This window comes from Hylobates moloch, unplaced genomic scaffold (assembly GCF_009828535.3).
Source record: "Hylobates moloch isolate HMO894 unplaced genomic scaffold, HMol_V3 SCAFFOLD_10, whole genome shotgun sequence".
Lineage (NCBI taxonomy): Eukaryota > Metazoa > Chordata > Mammalia > Primates > Hylobatidae > Hylobates > Hylobates moloch.
Window position 1 is genome coordinate 14,044,924 of NW_026652285.1, and position 23,126 is coordinate 14,068,049.

Genomic DNA, 23,126 nt, shown 5'->3' on the forward strand with positions numbered 1-23,126 from the left:
TTGCTTATATCAGTCATTTGTTTCTTTAGGTTGCTAAGAGGTATTTCATTCTATAAATCTGCCATAAATCGTTTATCCCTTATCAGTTGATGGACAAATGGGTTGTTTCTATTTTTTTGCTTTTATGAATAAAGCTGATATAACGTTTTGCAGAGAGGACTTTGTGTGAACATACATTTTCATTCCTCTTAGCTAAAAATCTAGGACTGTGTTTGCTGGGTTGGATGATAAGTACATGTTTAACTTTAAAAAAAAAAAAACGGCCAAGCTGTTTTCCAAAGTGATTGAATCATTTTGCATTTCCAGCAGCAATATATGAGATATCCAGTTGCTCTGCCTCTTTGTCAGCACTTGTTATTCTCAGTCTTTTTAATTTTCGTCATTCTAGTAGATGTATGGTGGTGCTGTATTGTGAGTTTAACTTACATTTCCCTAATGGCTGTTTATGCTGAGTATCTATTGATGTGTTTATTTGCCATCTGAATATATTCTTTGGTGGCAAAAGACAAAAGTTATTTATCTAAGATGTCTTTTGCAAATATTTTTTCTTGTCTGTGGCTTGTTTTTTTCCTTTTCTTAACAGCGTCTTTGGAGAACAGAAGTTTGGGGTTTGGGGGTTTTTTTTGGATGAAGTTCAACTTATTAGTTTTTTGTGATTTGTGGATTTTATGTCTAACCTAAGAAATGTTTGCCTGACTCAAGTTCACAAAGATGTTCTCTCATTTTTTCTAGAAATTTTAGTTTTAGTTTTTATATTTAGGTCTATGAGCCATTTCAAGTTATTATTATTTGCATATGGAAGTTCTTTTTGGGGGGGGCTGGGGACTGGGTCTTGCTCTGTTGCCCCAGCCGGAGTGCAGTGGTGCGATTATAGCTCATTGTAAATTTAAACTCCTGAGATCAAGCAATCCTCCTGCCTCAGCCTCCCAGATATCTGGGACTACAGATGTGCACCACCATGCCTGGCTATGAAGTCCAATTTTTCAGTCATTTTTGTTGAAGTAACTATTGAATCACCTTGGTTTCTTTGTTGAAAACAATTGACCATACGGGTGTGGCTCTACTTCTGGACTTCTCTCTGTCCCTTTATGTCTATTCACACATCAATACCATGCTGTCCATGCCTGTAGTCTAGCTACTCTGGAGACTGAGGGCTGAGGAAAACTTGATCCCAGGAGTTCAAATCTAGCCTGGGGAACATAGATCCTCTCTCTTATTATTTTTTTTTTAGATGGAGTCTCGTTTTGTCACCCAGGCTGGAGTGCAATGGTGTGATCTTGGCTCACTGCAACCTCTGCCTCCTGGGTTCAAGTGATTCTCCCGCCTCAACCTCTGGAGTAGCAGAGATTACAGGCACCCACCATGATGCCCAGGTAATTTTTGTATTTTTGTAGAGATGGGGTTTCACCATGTTGGCCAGCCTGGTCTTGAAGTCCTGACCTCAGGTGATCTCCTGCCTCAGCCTCCCAAAGTGCTGGGATTATAGACAAGAGCCACTGCACCTGGCCGGGACCCTCTCTCTTAGAACAACAACAATAATAATAATAATAAAAAAAAAAGCCACGATACCGTCTTCTACGCTGTATTCTTTTCAGAGTATTGAAATCAGGTAATATACATTCTCAAAATTTTCTTTCTTATAAAATAGATTTGGCTAATCTATATCCTTTGCATTTCCTTTAATTTTTTTTTCTTTTTCTTTTTCTTTTTTTTTTTTGAGACAGAGTCTCACTCTGTCGCTCAGGCTGGAATGCAGTGGTGCAATCTCGGCTCACTGCAATCTCTGCCTCCCGGGTTCAGGCGATTCTCCTGTCTCAGGCTCCCTAGTAGCTGGGATTACAGGCGCCTGCCACCACGCCCGGCTTTTTTTGTATTTTAGTAGAGACAGGGTTTACATCCTGTTAGCCAGGATGGTCTCAATCTCCTGACCTGGTGATCAGCCTGCCTTAGCCTTCCAAAGTGCTGGGATTACAGGCGTGAGCCACTGCGCCCGGACTTCCTTTAAATTTTACAGTCATCTTGCCAGTTTCAACAGAAAAGCCTTCTAGGATTTTGATAAGGATTGCATTGTTCTACAGATCAATTTGAGGAGAACTGACATCTTCACCATATAGAATCATCTGATCCGTGTATGTCATATCCCCCCCTCCTCACCCCCTTCTTCTTCATCAGTCTGGCTAGAGATTTCTCAGTCTTACTAAATTTTTTCTAAGAACCCTTTTTTTGTTTTATTACTTTTCTATAGTTTCTGTTTTATTGATTTCTGCTTTTAGTTTATTTGTTTCTTCTGCTGACTTTGGTATTCTTTTTTTAGTCTCTTAGTGAGGAAGCTTAATCATTTATTTGAGGCTTTTCTAATTTAGCAGTATTTTCAGCATCAGCGCTGTTGACATTTGGGGCTTTATAATTGTTGTGGGGGCTGTCCCATGCACTACAGGATGTTCAGCAGCATCCCTGGCCTATAACCACTAGATATCAGCAGCATCCCTCTCCAGTTGTGACAACCAAAAGTGTCTTCATATATTGCCAAATGTCTTGGGCATGGGAGAATCGCTCCTGGCTGAGAATGACTGCTATAGTAGGCATTTTATGATAGAAATCTCAGTTGTGTATCACAAATTTTGACTTTTTTTCATTTAGTTCAAAATTTTTTCTTAGTTTCCTTTGTGATTTCCTCCTTGGTGCATGCAATACTATATTTTTTTAAACTTTTATTTTTTTAGAGACAGGATCTTTCTATGTCACCCAAGCTATTTTGAACTCCCAGGCTGAAGTGATGCTCCCACCTCAGCCTCCCTGAGTAGCTGGGGCTACTGGTGTGTGCCACCGCACCTGGCTGACCCATACATTATTTGTAAGTGTATTTTTTAGTTCCAAATATTTGAGGATTTTCCAGAAATATTCCTGTTACTGATTGCTAATTTAGTTCTTTTGTGGTCAGAGAACATACTTGAATGGCTTCAATTCTTTTGAATTTATTGAAATGTGTTTTATGGTCCTGCATATGATCTATTTTGGGGAATGTTCAGTGTGCACGTGAAAATAACGTATTCTTGGATACAGTTGTCTATAAATGTCAATTGGGTCAACTGGGTTGATAGTGTTGTTCAAGGTTTTTATATTCTGGTTGGGCGTGGTGGCTTATGCCTGTAATCCTAACACTTTGGGAGGCCGAGGCGGGTGGATTACTTGAGGTCAGGAGTTCAAGACCAGCCTGACCAACATGGTGAAACCCCGTCTGTACTAAAAAAAAACAAAATTAGCCAGGATTAATCCAATATGGCAATATCTGTCTTTTAAGTAAGTGTTTAGAAACCATTTACTTTTTTTTTTTTTTTGAAACAGAGTCTCACTCTGTTGCCCAGGCTGGAGTGCAGTGGGCAATCTCCGCTCACTGAAACCTCTGCTTCCCAGGTTCAAGTGATTGTCATGCCTCAGTCTCCTGAGTAGCTGGGATTACAGGCACCTGCCACCACGTCTGGCTAATTTTTATATTTTTAGTAGAGACGGGGTTTCACCATGTTGCCCAGGCTGATCTTGAACTCCTGACCTCAAGTGATCTGCCTGCCTTGGCCCCCCAAAATGCTGGGATTACAGGCTTGAGCCACAGCGCTGGGCAACCATTTACATTTAATATGTTGATACAGAAGGGTTTAAGTTTATCATCTTGCTATTTCTTTTTATTTATCCCATTTGCTTGTTCTTTTTTTCTTTTTTGCTAGCTTCTCTCTTTTTTATTGAAGTACTACTCCACAATACTGCCTTCTTTGAGACTGAGTACCCAATGCCATTTTACCTCCACAGTGGAGATAATAATATTAGACCATGCCACATATAGTGTAAGAGTCTTACCTAGTAACTTCTATTTCCCTCCATCATCTTTATTTTTTATAAAAATGTTATTACTTTCATATATTTAATTCTGCATGCGCTAAGAACTCCACAATGTACTGTTATATTTGCTTGAACCAGTTATTATTTAAAGAGATTAAAAAGGTAAAAATGGGCCGGGCGTAGTGGCTCACACCTGTAATCCCCAGCACTTTGGGAGGCCAAGGCGGGTGGATCACCTGAGGTCAGGAGTTCGAGACCAGCCTGGCCAACATGACGAAACCCCGTCTCTACTAAAAATACAAAAATTAGCCAGGTGTGGTGGCGGGCACCTGTAGTCCCAGCTACTCGGGAGGCTGAGGCAGGAGAATTGCTTGAACCCGGGAGGTGGAGGTTGCAGTGAGCTGAGATCGCGCCATTGCACTCCAGCCTGAGTGACAGAATGACACATTGTCTCAAAAAAAAAAAAGTAAAAATTTTTTTTGAATTTACCTGTATGTTTACAATTTTTGGTACTCCTTTGTGCAGATCCAAATTTCCATCTCATGTCATTTTCCTTTTGCCTGAATAACTTTCTTGAACATTTCTTGTAGTGTAGATCTGCTAGTGAAGAATCCTGTTGGGTTTTGTCTTAAAAAATCTGTTTCTTGTCCTCATTTTTAAATGATAAGGAAATAAACCTGGGGTCTCAGTTCCTCTTCCCCACCCCTCACTGAGCAGAGTTTTTATGCACTGCTGCCACGTGGGAGGTGGAGATGGGTTCAGAGGTTTGTGAAAAGCTTGGCGCTGCACGCCCACTCCACAGGGAACCTTTAGAGGCTTCTTGGGGAAGCTCGTTGGGTAGCTCTGACTCCTTTCATCTCTGTGTGTCCTTGGGAATGTCAGGTGGAAGATCGATGTGCATTTGCAAATGGGAGTGAGTGTGAGAAAAGAAAAATGTGGGGTTATGGCTGGTAGGGTGTGTTCAGGGAGCAAAGGTGACCTCTGTTGTCTGTGCTCTCCCAACAGTTCTGGGACTGTGGAGAATGCAATTGTTCTCTATCCCTTTTGTATTTTGGAAGTTCTCCATGAAGTCTAACTGCAGGTCATACTGTCATTTAGTCTAGAGTTGGAGGATGGATATAATTTCATGAGCATGAAATAATATGCAGAGTTGTTGGGCACCAATTACTGGGCCCACCCACTCCACCAGAACTCAGGCCCCTTCATTTGAGTCCCACTGGCAACGTCACTCACTTTAACACCTGAATTACTCTCTCTTAGATACCAGACGGGAAATGGAGGCACGCAGGTGAGAACGTGGCAGCAGTCCCTAAGAGTCACTTCTGGTGCTGGCCCTGGCTCATCCGTGCCCTAGGGGAGGAATGCAAGTGTTAGAGCTGCGGAAAGGAGCTGAGATCTAGCAGGGCTCGCCCTTATCAACCTCCGCCTCTAACAAGGGCCACACAGCACGTAGGGGAGATTAGGCCGATCTGCCCGCCCCCTCGCGGGAGGCCAGGAGGGTGGAAGGCAGTGGATCGCGCCCTAGCGAGCAACCCACATGCTCTGGAAGTGCGGTTCAACTTTCACCAGGCTACTGCGGCCGGCCGGCCAGCTGTCAGCGGGCACTCCGCCCCCCGGGGCTGTCCGCAAGCGCTGGGCGGTGGGCACCGTGGGGAACCGCCCCTGGACAGCCAGTAGCACGCGGAGCCCTCGGTGAGCGCAGGCTCTGCTTTCCCGTAGGAATACTCGTGGGCATCGGGTCGCCCGCTTTGCCCCCGCGCTGTAGACGCACTTTCCTGCCGCCTGGCGATGTCCGAAGTGCCTATCAGAGCCTGGACTTACTCTTCCCGGCGCGGCCAGACCGCTGAGCCTCCCGCACGGGGTGGGGCGTAGGCTGGGCGCCAGCTGCGCGGGAATCCGGGCGAGCGCGCTCCACCCGGGCAGTGCGGGCCTAGAGCGCCCTCTGGCGGGACGGGGCGTGGCATTGCGCGTCTCCAGCCTTGGGATTGGCCCGGACTCGCCTTCTACGCACCGGACAGCGCTGCCAGGAGGCAGAGCTCTGAAAACCTCGACAACGACGCCTCTCTCTCCAGTGCCCGCACTGCGTCCCAAGCTGACGCCGAGGAGGCCCAAGACAGCCCTGGGCGGCCATTAGGACGGGTCTGGAGGGGACATCAGTGTGGACATCTAGTTGCTGGGCCTGGGGTCACAGCCCCCTTTCTTGTCTGAACTGGCCACTGCCCGGAGGAGCTGCGCTGTGGGCCTTAGTGTGCCACCACCTAACAGCCATCGCGGCTGAGCCCACCTCCTTTCCCGGACATTAGAGGACGAGGGGTGCGCAGGTCGGGGAAAGCTGGGGGCATCCAGATATCCAGAGTAGAGGAGGGGCCTCTTCCCTGCGTGGATGTGCATGGGAGGGATTCCAGGAATTTAATTTTCTTTTCTTTTTTCTTTTCTTTTGAGATGGAGTCTCGCTCTGTCACCAAGCTGGAGTGCAGTGGCGCGATCTGGGCTCACTGCAACCTCCGCCTCCCGGGTTCAAGCGATGCCCCTGCCTCAGCCTCCCAAGTAGCTGGGACTGCAGGCACGTGCCACCACACCTGGCTAATTTTTTGTATTTTAGTAGGGATGGGGTTTCACCATGTTGGCCAGGATGGTCTCGATCTCCTGACCTCGTGATCTGCCCGCCTTGGCCTCCCAAAGTGCTGGGATTACAGGCGTGAGCCACCGCGCCTCGTCGAATTTTCTTTTTTCTTTTTTTTTCTGGAGTCATCATCTCTCCACTCGCAGGTAGGGGAGTCAGCGTGGTTTATATGCGGGTGGGAGGGATTGAGCCCCTGAAAATGGTTAGGATTGTCTTTGGCCTCAGCCTCGGTACACACATCACAGGACAAATCAAGCAGACAGTGGTGAGTCCGCCACAGTGGGCAAATTTCTACCCGTGCCAGACAGTGCACAGGATCTTTTTTTTTCTCTCTCTCTCTCTCTTCCTTTTGAGACAAGGTCCTGCTCTGTCACCCAGGCTGGAGTGCAGTGGCGTGATCTCCACTCACTACAACTTCCGCCTCCTGGGCTCAAGCGATTTTCCCACCTCAGCCTCCCCAGTAGCTGGGATTACAGGCTCATGCCACTGCCCCCCGCTAATTTTTGTATCTTTTTGGGTAGGATGGGTTTTCGCCATGTCGCCCAGGCTGGTCTTGAATTCCTGGGCTCAAGCCATGTGCCCGCCTTGGCCTCCCAAAGTGCTAGGATTACTGGTGTGAGCCACCTTACCTGGCAGGGCACAGGGTTTTAAATTAAATTTAATTTTTGTTTTTAATTTTTAGAGCCAGAGTCCTGCTCTGTTGCCCAGGCTGGAGTGCAGTAGCGTGATCTTGGCTCACTACAATCTCTGCCTCTTGAGTTCTGGCGATTCTTGTGCCTCAGCCTTCCTAGTAGTTGGGATTACAGGCGTGCACCACCACACCCAGTTAATTTTTTCTATTTTTAGTAGAGACAGGGTTTTGCTATGTTAGCCAGGCTGGTCTTGAACTCCTGGCCTCAAGTGATCTGCCTGCCTTGGCCTCCCAAAGTGCTGGGATCACATGCGTGAGCCACTGCGCCTGGCCTAAATTTTTCTTCTTTAAGACGGGGTCTCTGTCACCCAGGCTGGAACGCAGTGGCACAATCATAGCTCACTGTAGCCTTGAACTCCTGGGCTCAAGTGAGCCTCCAGCCTCAACCTTCTAAGTAGCTGGGACTACAGGCTGGTGCGACCATGCCCGGCTTGGCACAGGATTTAAATATGGCCCTGGACAAGTCACTGGCCTTCTCTGGCCTTCCCAGGTAAGCTTGGTCTTTCTGGGACGCTTCAAGTTCAAATCATCCGTGGTACAACTGTTGAACAATATGAGGAACGCTGCGGGTTACTGGGCCTGTGTGGACCCGTTTTGGATTCTAGGCTGCGTCCTGGGCAGAAGTTGGAGGCTGGGGCAACTGCAAGCAGGACAAGCAGGTGGCCAGAGGGCCCAGCAGCTTCAGCACTGAGGACTGGACTGGGTCGCCACGCCCAAAGGAAGGATAATTACTCACTTCCCACTCAAGAAGCAGATGGCAGAACCGTTTTGGAGGAGCATGGCTTGGGGCCTGGGACCTACGTTAATGCGGTCCAGATGGAGGTCCATGAGAGTTAAGATTCTTTCTAGATATCATGTAGCACTTCTGATTACAAAACTTTTTGCACATGGTCTCTCTGCTTTACAACAGCTCAGGAAAGTAGGCCCAAACATCCACTTTAATAGATGAGGGAGCTCAGAGGGGGTAACCAACCCCTCCAAGTCACACACAGCCAGGGAGGGGGTTGAGCCAAGGTTCAAACCACTACCTTGGTTGTTGCAGATACATCCCTGCAGACACGTTTATTGAAGAGGGACCCTGAAGGCTGAACAGCCAACACAGAAGAGGAGGCACTTGGGAGTAAGGGTGATTTATGGCCCTGAGAGAGCCCAGTGCAGGTAGGATAGGAGCTAAGGTAAGGCTGGGCCATGCCTAGCTGCAAGCAAATTTCCTTAAAAAACAAAAAACGTGACTTTGTCTAAACCTAAAGTTTGTGGTGGCATTCAAGTCCCATCATAGCCCATCTATCCAGACTCATCTGCCTGGGATCACCACCTTGGGACTAGTGGTCACTGGCCTGCTTCCTGGTCAATTAGCTTCCGGGACTAGGGGGAGGTATGAGGAGCCTAGAGTGCAAAATTTAAGAAGCACTCACTCTCAGGGGCGTGCAGGTGCAGGGTAGCAACAGCAGGACTCTAAGAGCGAGTCTCTTTCCTCCCCGTTTCCCCTTCCTACTTTCACTCTAAGCATTAAGTTCCCAGAGGACAGAGACGACTTCTTCATTAGAAGACCCAGGGGGGGCCCCAGCACTGAAGGGCTCACAGTTGGAGCTCAAACATTTGCCAGTGTTCAGGCTCATCTTTCTTTCCCCAGTGAAAAATGGCCTAGGTTGGGAAGGGCAGGTTCCTGTCTACTGCGTGATCCAACCGATTCTGGTTCGCCCAATGTCTGGACTTGTCCTTTGCCAAGAATAAGCAGATGAGATGGGCGGACGAACCCCAATGTCCCTGCAAGATTCAGGAAGTCCCAGCCAGAAAGTAAAGGACGTTTAGTTCCACCTATTGTTTTCTTTTTAACATGCGGGGCAACACACCTGGACAGTGTCTTGCAAGATGGCTTGCTCCAAGCCACACGGCCGCACAGGGACAGGGACTGGGCTACATAACAAGTTCTTCGACGCTATGATGTAATCAAGGAAAACCTGAGACGCAGCTACTAGGTGCACATCGAGTGTATCGACGCTCTACTTACGAGGACTGGAACAGTGAGCAGGATCAGTCCATTGCTTTTGCCTACCTGCTGAGCGCTGATTGGTCCCCGTTTAGGAAACGGAAAAAAAGGGCGTGCACGCGAGCGCGGCTGCGTGAGAGGCGCGCGGCGGCACGGGAAGCAGTCTCCTTCCACAAGACCATGGCGTCGCTCAAATGTAGCACCGTCGTCTGCGTGATCTGCTTGGAGAAGCCTAAATACCGCTGTCCAGCCTGCCGCGTGCCCTAGTGAGCGGGGAGGTCGCGGGGTCCGGGGGCGCGGGTGTCCGGCCACGGCGGGAGGGCGGGAGGCCGGGCGGGAGCCGGCGGGCTGCTGGAGGGGCCGCGGACCCTCGGGGCTGACGCGGCCTGTGGCCTCTGTTGTTACAGCTGCTCGGTAGCCTGCTTCCGGAAGCACAAAGGTGAGCCCCGTCCCCGCCAGCCCTCGGCCCCCTCTGCGCACGGGGTAGCCCCCAAGTCCAGCCTCTGTCTTGGGGGCGTGGACCCTTGGGCTGCGCTTCCTTTCCCGCCTCGGGTCTCCGCGGGTTCTGCAGGAACCTTGCTTCCTCTGACTTGGTCCCTGGTGTCATAGGCCTCTCCCTGTGTGTTGGACAGTTCCCTCTGTTGTCCCTGCCTGTAATCGCTCTCAGGGTTTTGGTCAGTAGCCTTTCTTCTACCCCTCTCCTCCTGCTGGTGCTACTCTTTCTTGCTTAGAAATAGTTACCGATTGCTTTTCCCACCGAGGTCTACCCTAGCAGTTTCTTCCTCAGTATTCTGATGTAGCCCCTCACCATTTGGCTGAAACTGCGCTAAGTTTAACAATATTTTCACTCGTGTAAATAATGTCTTGTTAGAAACAAAGAGGTAAGTCCATGTACAATACAAGGAGAAGTCCTTGATTTGTTAGGAGAAAAAAAAAAAAACCAAGTAAGTTCTTTGTATGATGTGAATACACTTTTGTACAGTCAAAAAGAAGTGACCTGGCCGGGCGTGGTGGCTCACGCCTGTGATCCCGGCACTTTGAGAGGCCAAGGCGGGTGGATCACCTGAGCCCAGGAGTTCGAGACCAGCCTGGCCAACATGGTGAAACTCCGTCTCTACTAAGAATACAAAAATTAGCCGGGCGAGGTGGCGTGCACCTGTAATCCCAGCTACGCAGGAGGCTGAGGCAGGAGAATCGCTTGAACCCGGGAGGCAGAGGTTGCAGTGAGCCGAGATCGCACCACTGCACTCCATCCTGGGCTACAGAGCCAGACTCGGTCTGGAAAAAAAAAGAAAAAAAAAAGTTTGACGTAGGCGGGGCTCGGTGGGTCACGCCTGTAATCCCAGCACTTTGGGAGGCCGAGGCGGGCGGATCACAAGGTCAGGAGATCGAGACCATCCTGGCTAACGCGGTGAAACTCCGTCTCTACTAAAAATACAAAAAATTAGCCGGGCGTAGTGGCGGGCGACTGTAGTCCCAGCTACTCGGGAGGCTGAGGCCGGAGAATGGCGTGAACCCGGGAGGCAGAGCTTGCAGTGAGCCGAGATCGCGCCACTGCACTCCAGCCTGGGCGACACAGCAAGACTCTGTCTCAAAAAATAAATAAATAAATAAAAAATAAATTGCTGCCAACATGGTCACACTAAGGTACTGTGTAACACTAGAACTTACTCCTCCCATCTGGCTGTAATTTTGTAACCATTAACCAACTTCTCCCCAGACCCCTACCCTCTACAGCCCCCTACCCTCTACTCTTCCCAGCCTCTAGTTACCACTATTCTGCTCTCTACTTCTGTGAAGTCAACTTGCTTAGCATCCACGTGTTAACAAGAACATCTTTCTGTGCCTGGCTTATTTCACTTAACATGATGTCCTTTGGGCTCATCCATGTTGCTGCAAGTGACAGGATTTCATGGTATTTTATGGCTAATATCCAGTGTGTATATGTACCACATTTCTTTATCCATCTGTTGGTGGATCCTTAGGTTGATTCCATATCTTGGCTGTTGTGACTAGCAGTAAACGCAGGAGTGCAAGTATCTCTTCGACAGACTGATTTCATTTCCTTTGGATATATATGCAGTAGTGGGATTGCTGGATCATATGGTAGTTCTATTCGTAGTTTTTTTAGGAACCTCCATGCTGTTTTCCATAATAACTATACCAGTTTACATTTCCAATAACAGTGCAGTGTATAAGAGTTCCCTTTTCTCCCCATCCTTGCCAACATGTTATTTTTTTTCTTTTTGATAATAGCCATTCTTACTGTGGTGAGATGGTATCTCATTGTGGTCTTGACTTGCATGTCCCTAATGATTAGTGATGTTGAACATTTTTTCATGTACTTGTTGGCCACTTGTATGTCTTCTTTTGAGAAGTGTCTGTTTGGGTCATTTGCCCATTTTTGTGTTTTTTTTTGAGACGGAGTCTTGCTCTTGTCGCCCAGGCTGGAGTACAATGGCGCAGTCTCTGCTTACTGCAACCGCCGCTTCTGGGGTTCAAGTGATTCTCCTGCCTCAGCCTCCAGAGTAGCTGGGATTACAGGTGCCTGCTGGCTGATTTTTGTATTTTTAGTAGTGACAAGGTTTCACCATGTTGGCCAGGCTGGTCTTGAGCTTTTGACCTCAGGTGATCCACCTGCCTCGGCCTCCCAAAGGGCTGGGATTACAGGTGTGAGCCACCATGCCCGGCCCATTTGTCCACTTAATTTTTTTTTTTTTTTTTGCTGTTGAGCTCCTTGTGTATTCTAGATATTAACCCTTTGTCAAGTAAATATTTTGCAAATATTTTCTCCTATCCTACAGGTTGTCTCTTCACTCTGTTGTTTCCTTTGTTGTACAGAAGCTTTTTTGTGTCATAGAATTCCATTTGCCTATTTTTGCTTTTGTTGCCTGTGTTTTTGAGATTTTATTCATAAAATCTTTGCCTAGACCAATGTCCTGAAGCATTTCCCCTGTGTTTTCCTGTAGTAGTTTCAGGTCTTACATTTAGGTCTTTAATCCATTTTGATGTTTATATATGGTGACAGATAAGGATCTAGTTTCATTCTTCTGCATATGGTTATCCTTACAGTTATCCTATTTTTCCAGTACCATTTATTGAAGAGTGGTTTTTTTCCCAGTATATGCTCTTGGTGCCTTTGTGAAAAGTCAGTTGGCTGTAAATGTGTGAATTTATATCTGGGTTCTCTATTCTATTCCATTGATCTATGTGTCTATTTTTATGCTAGTACCATGCTGTTTAGATATTATAGCTTTGTAGTATATTTCGAGGCCAAGTAGTGGTGATGCCTCCAGCCTTGTTCTGTTGGCTCAGGATTGCTTTGGCTATTGGGGGTCTTTTGTGGTTCCATATTAATTTTAGAATTTTTTTTTGAAATTTCTGTGAACAGTATCATTGGTAATTTGATAGGGATTGCATTGACTCTGTAGATTACTTTGGGTAGTATGGTCATTTTGATATTTATTTTTCTTATTGGTGGATATTTACATTAATTTTGCCTTTGTTGCTGCTATAGGCAGTGTTAAAGTGGTATTTAATAAAGAATAATTTTTATCAGAAATTTCTAATAGCCACATCTGTTGTACACTTTTCATTTGTCTTTTTATTTTTATTTTTTTGCAACAAAGTCTTGCTCTGTCACCCAGGCTGGAGTGCAGTGTTGCTCAGTATAGCCTTGACTTCCTGGGCTCAGGCAATCCTCCTACCTCAGCCTCCCAAGTAGTTGGGACTGCAGGCGTGTGCCACCATGCCTGGCTTATTTATTTTTAATTTTAATTTTTGTGCAGATGAAGGCTCACTGTATTGCCTGGGCTGGTCTTGAATTCCTGGGCTCAAGTGATCCTTCCACTTGGCCTCCCAAAGCATTGGGATTACAGACGTGAGCTACCCATGCCCAGCCTGTCATCTTTCTTGATTCCTATGAGTATCTGCTGTGTTTGGCTTCTTCTTTCTTGATATTCTTCTTTGGAGGCTGGGAAGATACCGATCTGTGGTATTCTCTCCTCCCTTTCTCCCTTAGAAGTCCTAACGAGGCCTGACCCTATTATAGCTTCTGAGGTCAGATGAGATAGGGTGCATTCAGGGTGGCATAGCTGTAGATTCTCCTTGTTTTCTTTTTTTTCTTTTTTTCTTTTTGAGACAGGGTCTTGCTCTTTTGCCCAGGATGGAGTGCAGTGGCGTGATCACAGCTCATTGCACCCTTGGCCTCCTGGGCCCAAGTGATCCTCCCACCTTAGCCTCCTGAGTAACGGAGACAAACTTTATTTTTCGTAGAGACAGAGTCTTGCTGTATTGCCTAGGCTGGTCTTGGACTCCTGGGCTTAAGGAATCCTCCTGCCTCAACCTCCCAAATTGCTGGGATTACAGGCAGGAGCCACTCTGCCCAGCCTCTCCTTCCTTTTGCTAGATCTCTCTCTTGAAATTTGGTCCTTGACTTTTATTTCTAGGTAGGTGATGTCTCTTTCACTTTAAACTTTTTTTTTTTCTTGCTGACATCCAACTCTTTAGCTTCAGCCTCTTTTTGAGCCCCTTAGACACAAATGTATTTTGGGGTCAAGTACAACCCAGAAAATTCACCTCTCCTTCAGTCCCTCCTGCTGTGTTCCTTACACATATAGCATAGCCGTAAAGTTAGACCTGGATTCCAAATCTGCCTCTGCTACTTACTAGCTGTGGACCCCAGTGGACAAGTTTATTACAAGAAAATTTATTCCTTTCATCTGTAAGTGGAATTAACAGTCTCCATGTCATGGGGGCTTTGTAAAGGTTCATTGAGCCACTATGTATCTCACTGTGTACCTGGCACAGTGCTTGGCACTTAAGTCACTAGCAGCTGTTGTAACTGCCACCTACCTGACTAGAACCTTTCCATAGCATATTGTCAAATCTACATTTTAAGTCTGTACAATCTGGTCCTGCCTTTATGTCCTCAGAACCCTTTCCTGTGACTTCATGCTCTGTTGATTCTCTGTCACCCAGGCTGGAGTGCAGTGGCACAATCACAGCTCACTGCAGCCTTGACACACTGAGCTTAAGTGATCCTCCTGCCTCAGCCTCCCAAGTAGCTGAGACCACATGCATGTACCACCATGCCTGGATGATTTTTTTAAATTTTTTGTAGAGACATAGTCTTGCTAGGTTGCCCAGGCTGGTCTCAAACTCCTGGGCTCAAATGATCCTCCCACCTTGGCCTCCGAGTGTTAGGATTACAGGCGTGAGCCAGCACAGCTGGCCTGTTGACTTTGTAAGTTCTTTGGTTGTTTTGCCTCTAGTTTTATCCCATCTGGTATCTGGTTTACAGCAGCTGTTTCAAACACCCCAGTTAATTGTGGTGAGAATTTTGTAAGATTTGGCAGGGTAGGGAGGATGGGGACAGGTTCTTGGGGTGCATGAATGAGTCCTGCTTTCTCAGCCTGCTGGCGGTTTTCCTTAACCTCCCTCTTGCTTTGATCTCTCACTTCTTCCACATTCCTGGGCACCCACCCACATCCCTTACCCCAGACACTTGCTTCCTACCTAGATGCTAGCTTGGTGGGGAGATGCAGCCTTGTCGCTGAAACGGAGGTAATGTGGGCCTGGGATTTGTGTCTTTTTCAGAACAATGCAACCCTGAAACTCGTCCTGTTGAGAAAAAAATAAGATCAGCTCTTCCTACCAAAACCATAAAGCCTGTGGAAAACAAAGGTGGGTTGGTTGACTTCAAACAAATCTACAGGGGACTTCACATAGAATAAGTCGAAAGGAAGGAAAAGTGGAGAGTGGGGCTGGTCAGGGAATCCAGAACAATAGCTTCATTGGGAAGCAACAGCTTCCTTAGCCCTGAGCATCAGGAGTGGGGCCATGTCATCATGGGTGATATTGAGGCAACAGCCTGAAAGCAGTATTCAGGAGAAGAAAAATGGGCAGAAGACAGATGAGAAAGGCCATGGCTGTGGTTTGGGGGTTTGCAGTGGGCCCTGCTGGCAGGAGCCTTCTCTAACCCACAGCTGCTGGTCTCCCTCCCTGAATCTGGCTGGGGCTGTCAGTTCACCTGAGCTCAGCTCAGGCCGGAGGCTTTCTTTGTCCTAGATCATCTCACTGCTGCTGGGGGTTCACAGCAGTAGTGGGCTGTCGACCCATCCGTCCAGTCATCTGAACGTTCTTTAATACCTCCTAGGTGTCATGTATCATGCCAGGCTCTGAAAGCAGCCCCTCTGGTGCCACCAAAGAGGTATTGAACATTCACTCCAAAGGCATGGCCCATTTTTGCCCTTTGAGAAATTTCCAGGTTGGGTTCAGGCACTGCCAGCAGTTTCTGCCCATGCTGAAAGCACAGGAGATTCTGCTTGGCTGGTTTTTACAGAGCATCCAGTTAATTGGCCTATCACAGGGTTGGAGGCATGTTGAGGGGGGGATGGGTAGTAAGTTATTAGACAACCGAGGTCTAAGCCTAAAGACCACAGGACCACGTATACAGTAAGGATGTGAACACTAGGGTGCATTTGTTAAAATCACCAATTCTTTCACTTAGCCTCCCTCTTCTAAAAAAGGAGTGTTAGTATAGTCACAAACTCTGGAGTATTTTTGTCTGTACCTGCTTGAATACCCCTATCACTATCACATGTGCGTGCACACATTTTTATCCTGTTGAAGTAGTGGTTAAAATCTGGTGCCCAGGCCTCCTTTTTAGTCATGAGTCATTTTGACTGTTTTGTATTCCTTAGATGATGATGACGACTCTATAGCTGATTTTCTCAATAGTGATGAGGAAGAAGACAGAGTTTCTTTGCAGAATTTAAAGAATTTAGGTAAGTCTGTGCTATGCTTATTTGTCAATCGTTGAGATACATTTACTGTGTTGTAAGGATTGTGATTTTTAAAAGTTATTAAATCCTTGAATAAGTATGGCATGTAGGGCTCTTACTATCTAGCCACATAATCTGTAAACATACAGGGTTTCACACCTCCCAGCCTGCCCACACCATTCCTTCTGCCTGGAATCCTGCTGGTCTTGTGGGTTGGCAAAATTCTGCTCCTCCTTCAAGCCTTGGTTCAAGTTTTCTTCGCTCAGCTAAGCTTTTCTTGACCTTTTGTGTCTCTTTCAGAATTAGGCACTTTTTTGGTTTCCCATAGCAACTTGGACTTACTAGTAATAAATTACTGTTACATTTCATGATAATTTGTCTCTCACATAACGATTTGTACAGCAGGGTCCTGTATTCCCAGATCCCCAGTGCTCAGCTCACAGTCCAGCCCTTAACGCAAACTGGTTATCACATGATTTGATTTAGGGGGAAACAGGTGTTGCCATTTTTGTAGCACTGCTTATTCAGTCCTTACAACATTCTGTTATATGTGCATGGTGTCTGTTAATTTCATTCTTCCCATTTCATAGAATCATGTTAAAAGGTTATGCTTTGCACTTAGTCTCATGGTAATGATTCGTTAGACTGAGTTTGGAGCTGAGCTGGTAATAGCTGTGAAAAATTTTACAGACTGTAAAGTACCATGCAGGTATTATTGTTGGTTCCCTGCTACTGGTGCTGCTGCACGCCAAATCACATGCTTAGACATCATTCAGAGTATTTCGTATAGCTGTCTTCACCAATGGCAACTTTTATGGTTAAAAAGAAAGAAAACATGCCAGCAGCTTAATGCTACTATTTGCTTTGTGATTGTGCTGATAAAGCATTTTTTTCTTAGCTGAAGTGGCACGAAGTTACAATATTTACAAAGATACCAAGAACTGGTATCTGTTACTGCATTTAATGTGGAAATAGTTTGATATGCCGATCTTACCTTTCATTTTATAGAGGTGGGGTCTCGCCATGTTGCCCAGGCTGGTCTTGAACTCCTGAGCTCAAGCGATCTGCCCACCTTGACCTCCCTAATTGCTGGTATTACAGGCATGAGCCACCACGCCTTGCTCATAGTTTTATTACACTTGAAATATTTCTTCACTTTTCAGCCATCTCCATGTGTTTCCACTTGAACTCAGATTGGCTTTTCTTGTTAATTTTTAGGGGAATCTGCAACATTAAGAAGCTTATTGCTCAATCCACACCTCAGGCAGTTGATGGTCAACCTCGATCAGGGGGAAGACAAAGCAAAGCTCATGAGAGCTTACATGCAAGAACCCTTGTTTGTGGAGTTTGCAGACTGCTGTTTAGGAATTGTGGAGCCATCCCAGAATGAGGATTCTTAAGATGGATTATTATGCTGCTTGCTCAAGCGTGTGCTTGACTCCCAGAACCTGCCTGCTCCCTCTCCCAGGAGACCAGCTAGTGGGGGTGGGGTGGGGGGGGCCTCAGGCAAAAGGTTTCCAGGATGCAGACTAGGTTATGCAGGCCTTTACTGGCATTGATGTGGCTCATGTTTCAGGCAGACATGGGGTCCTTAAGGTGGCAAGTCCTTTATGGAGAGAAAACTTGACATTCAGATGGTTGTTTTTAAATGTTTTACTTTTGGTACAGTTGATAGACATCATAAATGATATCAAGCTTTACACTTCATATGGAGTTAAACTTGGTCAGTGTTAATAAAATCAAAAGATGTGATTCTACTGTACATTGCATTATTCATAGTTTAATTGTTTGAAATTACATTAAATAAATCAACTAATTAAATACTAAAGTTTTGTTCCTTTTTAAAGGAAATAACCACAAAATTTTCCCCAGCCCAAATTCCAGCGCCAATTTTAGGCCAACTTTGGCTGTTTTCTTCCAAAAGTGCTTATGTGGAATTGGGGTCCCCAATGTAGTGACAGACAGTCATGACTGCGGCTGAGTTTGATCTGTGAAGGTAGTGAAACGTGGCCCTGGTGTTTCTTAACCCTGGTTTGGTAACTACCAGCCCTGACACCATCAGTGCTTGATGTAGCCTGGAGCCCCAGGCGCCCACTGACACACTGGGCACGGGGCCCTGGCTCGAAGGCTGGAGCCGTCACTGTTGTTCATGTGCATTTGGAGCACTCTGGGAATAGTCTGGCAGCTGTGTGCTGATTAAATGTCTTTGGCAAGGCAGAGGGCAGGAAAAGGCCTTGTGGAAACAAAGGCACCAAGGATCACCCCAGCCCAGTGAAGGCAGAAGAGGTCACATGTGGATCAGCCTGTGTCTTTCCAGCAGAATCTGATTAAAGCCTGTAACACTGTAGCGCGAAGGTTCAGGGCAGATGTCAGCATACCGCAGTGGAGACTTTCTGCAGTGAAACTTTATCGATCCCTAGAGGGGAGAGAGATGCAGCTTTAGCACCAGTTCCTGGGAGTGCCAGGGCCTAACAGAACCCCACAGAGCAGACCCTAAAAATGCAAGGAGGTATGGACAAGTACTAGTACTGGGGGCCACAGCAGGATTAAAATAGCATTACATCCACTCAGTGTGAGACAGATGAGGAAACCCTAGGAGGAGGTGCTCCCTAAGAGGAATGTCTGTCACATTCCTATGACTGCTTAAAGCCAGAAGAGCAAAACATTTACCCTTCTGTTTAGCAGGCCTGTGTGTTTTCATGGGAGATTTCATCTATATTAAGACCTATAGTAATTCCTCTGAATGGAAATTGTTGTTTCCTTCGGCCGTGTCATTTCACTTACTCCTTGCTGTGGCTCCATGCAGTAGGTTGAGTATTAGCCTATTTTATAGACAGACTCCGAGAAAATGTGTCTTAGCCAAGATCATCCAGTGAATGAGGCAGATCCAGGACCCAGACCCTGGGGTTCTACCTCCCAGTGCAACACATTTTCACCTTTCCTCGGCCACTTTATTCTATGAGGCCTGGCTTACTGGGGTGACTCACAAAGCCCTGAGTGACACTGACTTCCTGAGTGTGCTGGCTGACTTTTCCCTGGATGCTTATATAAAAACAGCTGGGCACAGTGGCTCACACCTGTAATCCCAGCACTTTGGGAGGGCAAGGCAGGCGGATCACTTGAGGTCAGGAGTTCGAGACCAGCCTGGCCAATATGGCGAAACCCCGTCTCTTAAAAATACAAAAAAAAAATATAGCCAGGCATGGTGGCACATGCCCTGTAGTCCCAGCTATTCGGGAGGCTGAGGCAGGAGAATCGCTTAAACCCACTGCACTCCGTCCTGGGCAACAGAATGAGACTCCATCTCAAGAAATTAAATAACATGAAAAAAAAAAAAAACACAGAGAACTTGGACCACTGACCCTGCTTGTCATTTCGTCAGCTAGAAAAGGAGAAAAACAAGCAATACAATTTGAGGAAAACATGGTGCCAAATCCAGTGCCATTTGAGGTAACAAACTCCTCACAACCAAAGTTGTGATGTGGGACTAATTAGATTATTTGCTCTCAAGTCTTGGGTAGTTTCTTTTTTGCTATGTCTCGTGAATTTTTCCTCTTTTCTGTAATTGACCTATTATTACCCTAAGCCAAAGTTTGTTTGTTTTTTTTTAGACGGACTCTCGTCCTGTCACCCAGGCTGGAGTGCAGTGGTGCAATCTCGGCTCACTGCAACCTCTCCCTCCCAGATTCAAGCAATTCTCGTGCCTCAGCCTCCCGGGTAGCTGGGACTACAGGCACCTGCCACTATGTCCAACCAATTTTTGTATTTTTAGTAGAGATGGGGTTTCACCATGTTGACCAGGCTGGTCTTGAACTCCTGACATCAGGTGATACGCCCGCCTCAGCTTCCCAAAGTGCTGGGATTATAGGCGTGAGCCACCGCTCCAGGCCCTAAGCTAAACTTTCATCACCTCCTGCTCCTGACTCATCTAAAGCCTTGGTTCTCACAGTGTGGTTCATGGAGCATCAGAATCAGCTGGGAGCTTGCTAGAAATGCAGCATTGCATTTGGAAATGGGACTAAAAGATTTAGAGATGCTGAAATAAGAAGCAGTTTTTAAAAAGATAAAGGGCTCTGGAATATTCTCAGTTATAACAAATAATCCAAACCTGCAGCTGGTTGGGACGTGCAGGCCTCTGGTTTACCCAGTAGGGTTAGGGACGGATCTTGTCCCAGCCTCAGTCTCACTCCCACTGTGAACTTGTAGGCTTTGCTCCTACTGTTCTCAGGAACAAAGCTGTCATGGCCATCCCACACACATACCTGAGGAAGCGCTCGGATGGACGTGACACCAGCCTGGTCTTGTGCTGTCTGGACAGTGTAGCTACTGGGGCTGCCCCTGGGGAGCTGGAGGCAGGCCCAGACCACTAATTTCCTCTGAAAGCTGCCTACACCCATAGCTGTATTGGCCAGGACCAGTCCGAGGGGCCAGAGGCGGATTATTGCCTCCAGGAGCCTGGTCTGCAACGGCGAGGTGCTCAGGGAACAGGGAGCTTGAGAGAAGTGTTTTTCTTCCACACCATCCAGCTCTTTAGCAGCAAGGCAGGCCATTCGGATCTTAAAAAGCAAACATCCCTTTATAGCTTTATAAACATCCCTTTATAGCTTTAGATTTATCTAGCCCTCTTAGCAGAAAATGGAAATCAAAACTGTCTTTAACAAATCATCTTAACAAGGTGAACTGAAGGCACCTGGTTGCAAACAGCTGGCTGCCCTGAACCAAACTGGTTCCATATGGCACAAGTCTATACACCCCAGGCAATTGTGCTTAGGCCTTACATATGCTACTTGAAAACAAGATAACAATCCATCAAGATATAACTGATATGCCATAAAACCCCGTCTTCTAAAGTGTACATCCCAGAGTTTGGTATATTCCCAGAGTTGCTTATACCACTCTTTACCTTCATAACCACCCTGCAGGGTAGGTGTTACTGTGCCCACTGCATACACGAGGAATATGAGGCTCACAGAGGCTGAACAACCTGCCCAAGGCCACCTGCATTGCAGTGGCAGAGCCAGCATTCCCACTCGGGTCCATCTGGTCCCCAAAATTGATCCACTGCCCACCCCGACTTCTTGGGTCTTACTTACTCTCCACTTCTGCCATGCACGCTTGATGACTGTGGCAGCTGCATGCAGCCTCTGGATGTGTTTCCGAGTTAACCAGGAACGAACGGCTAAGAGGTTTGCCCAGAAACAGGAAAGAGAATTTAATAAAGGGGCCATAAGAGCTGTCAGTGACCTGGCTGCAGCAGCACCACAGTTGCTGTCAGTTTCAAATATGTTTTTATTTCAATAAATTGCTACAAATAAGGTTCTAAAATCAATACATAAGGTAAAATTGGCTTTTAAATATCCCTTACACTGCCCACACGCTTGAATACATCTACACAACACAGTGAAGGGGCACTGGGGAGAAGGACTGGCTGAGGGCCCAGCAGTCACTTCCCGTCTCAGGCTGGGTCCAGGTCAGCACCCAGGGAATGGGAGGGGTCTGGATTATCTGTGCCTTTAAAAACTTTTTTTTTTTTTTTTTTAAATCCTCAGTTGAATTTGTTCGCTTTACGCATCCCTGATCTCACATCACCATACACCCAAACACTGATACAATTGATAGATGGTGGTAATTTTTATTCCCTTCTCTACAATTTCAGCATTTTTGTTTCTTTTTTTTTTTTGAGACAGGGTCTTGCCCAGGCTGGAGTGCAGTGGCACAAACAGCTTATTCTAGCCTCTGTAAGGCTGTAGCTTCAATCTCCCAGGCTCAAGCAATCCTCTTGCCTCAGCCTCTGGAGTAACTGGGACCACAGGCACGGTTAATTATGTTGTTGTTTTTTTTTTTTTTTTTTTTTGAGAAAGTCTTGCTCTGTCACCCAGGCTGGAGTACAATGGTGCAATCTCAGCTCACTGCAACCTCTGCCTCCTGGGTTGAGGTGATTCTCCTGCCTCAGCCTCCTGAGTAGCTAGGATTATAGATGCATACTACCACGCTTGGCTAATATTTGTATTTTTAGTAGAGAAAGGGTTTTGCCATGTTGCCCGGCTGGTATCAAATTCCTGGGCTCAAGTGATCCTCCCACCTCAGCCTCCCAAAATGCTGGGATTACAGGAGCAAACTACTGTGCCCAGCTTCCTTATATAATTTTTTAATGCCCACAAACACAGAAACACACCTTACAAGGATGGCATCGCCCTTAATATGTAGTTTGGCATCTAGGTATGAATATCATTTTGGAAGTGGTTCTCCATTAAATCTATAATATTCTTCAAAAACACTTAGTGCATCATAGGGATGGTCCAGTCCATCATTTGGCCATGACGTCACCACTGTTCGACATCTGGGTTCTAATATTTTTCCTTTTCAAAATAAGACCACTATGAACATGTTGGTTAATACATCTTTTCATTTGATGAACTCCTTTTGGTTTTTACCTTCTCCTTAAATTCATTCCAGCCCTAGAGCCCAGCAGGTAATGGTTTGGGTTGTCATAAAGGGAAAAAAAGTTGGCCTAAACAGCTGTCAGGTGAGAAAGAGGAATTAAAGACAACGTTTAGCCTCCACTTCTTACAGAGCACCTTTGTTTGTGGAGTGACTTGGTTTCCATTGAACTGGAGACACGTTATGGGTGAGGGGGACAGGGAATTTGAATCCCAGCACACCACAGGGACATGCCATCCATCTCTTCAGGCTGGGACACAGCTTCAGGAGATGGGGACTTGACAAGCTATGTTTCAAAGGAAACCAACATCCTGTGGGGTCTGTGTGCAGTGCTGACAGGTGACCTGCCCACCTACCTGCCTGGATGAGCATGGTGGCCCGCCGCTGCCGCTCCTGCTCTCGGTGCCGGTGTCGCCTCCAGCCACCCTGGATGCAGCGCGCACACCGCTCCAGCACCCGGGCACGCCCACATTCCAGAAGCTCCAGCTGGGAGAAAAGGCATCCATTGAGGGCAGCCTCTTCTCCCCCCACCCCCTCTTGCTGAGGAGAGCACACTGCTTGCCTCTGTAACCTCCTCATCCCCAAACCAGCTCACCATGGAGTCAGTCATGAACACCTTGGTCCTGCCACAGTGCATGGGGGCTGGCATGACCTCAGCCGAGTCACCAGGTATGGCTGCTGCCTGAGTTAGGACTGGCAGAGTGTGGAGAATGTCCTGGATGAGAGGTTCAAGTGTGGCTTCCTTGCTGTGTGGACACCATT

At 46.8% G+C, this 23,126-nt stretch overlaps 3 protein-coding genes across 3 annotated transcripts in view; 2 read left to right on the plus strand and 1 right to left on the minus strand.

The window, feature by feature from the left end:
• The window catches only part of LOC116474328 (gametogenetin-binding protein 2-like), a 176,338-nt gene that overhangs the window by 43,770 nt on the left and 109,442 nt on the right, over positions 1-23,126 (plus strand). The window lies entirely within an intron of this gene.
• Positions 8,980-17,821, plus strand: ZNHIT3 (zinc finger HIT-type containing 3). The gene is made up of 5 exons (XM_032163064.3): positions 8,980-9,404; positions 9,546-9,577; positions 14,737-14,823; positions 15,843-15,926; positions 17,142-17,821. Exons 1-5 carry the CDS (start codon positions 9,319-9,321, stop codon positions 17,321-17,323), a joined length of 471 nt encoding a protein of 156 aa, XP_032018955.1. The 5' UTR covers positions 8,980-9,318; the 3' UTR covers positions 17,324-17,821.
• MYO19 (myosin XIX) overlaps positions 17,856-23,126 on the minus strand; it is a 40,253-nt gene continuing 34,982 nt past the window's right edge. Inside the window, 6 exon segments of the mRNA XM_032163060.2 lie at positions 17,856-18,217; positions 18,220-18,339; positions 20,186-20,479; positions 21,017-21,102; positions 22,721-22,850; positions 22,960-23,126. Coding sequence (XP_032018951.1) covers positions 18,182-18,217; positions 18,220-18,339; positions 20,186-20,479; positions 21,017-21,102; positions 22,721-22,850; positions 22,960-23,126 — 833 coding nt within the window. The 3' untranslated portion in view covers positions 17,856-18,181.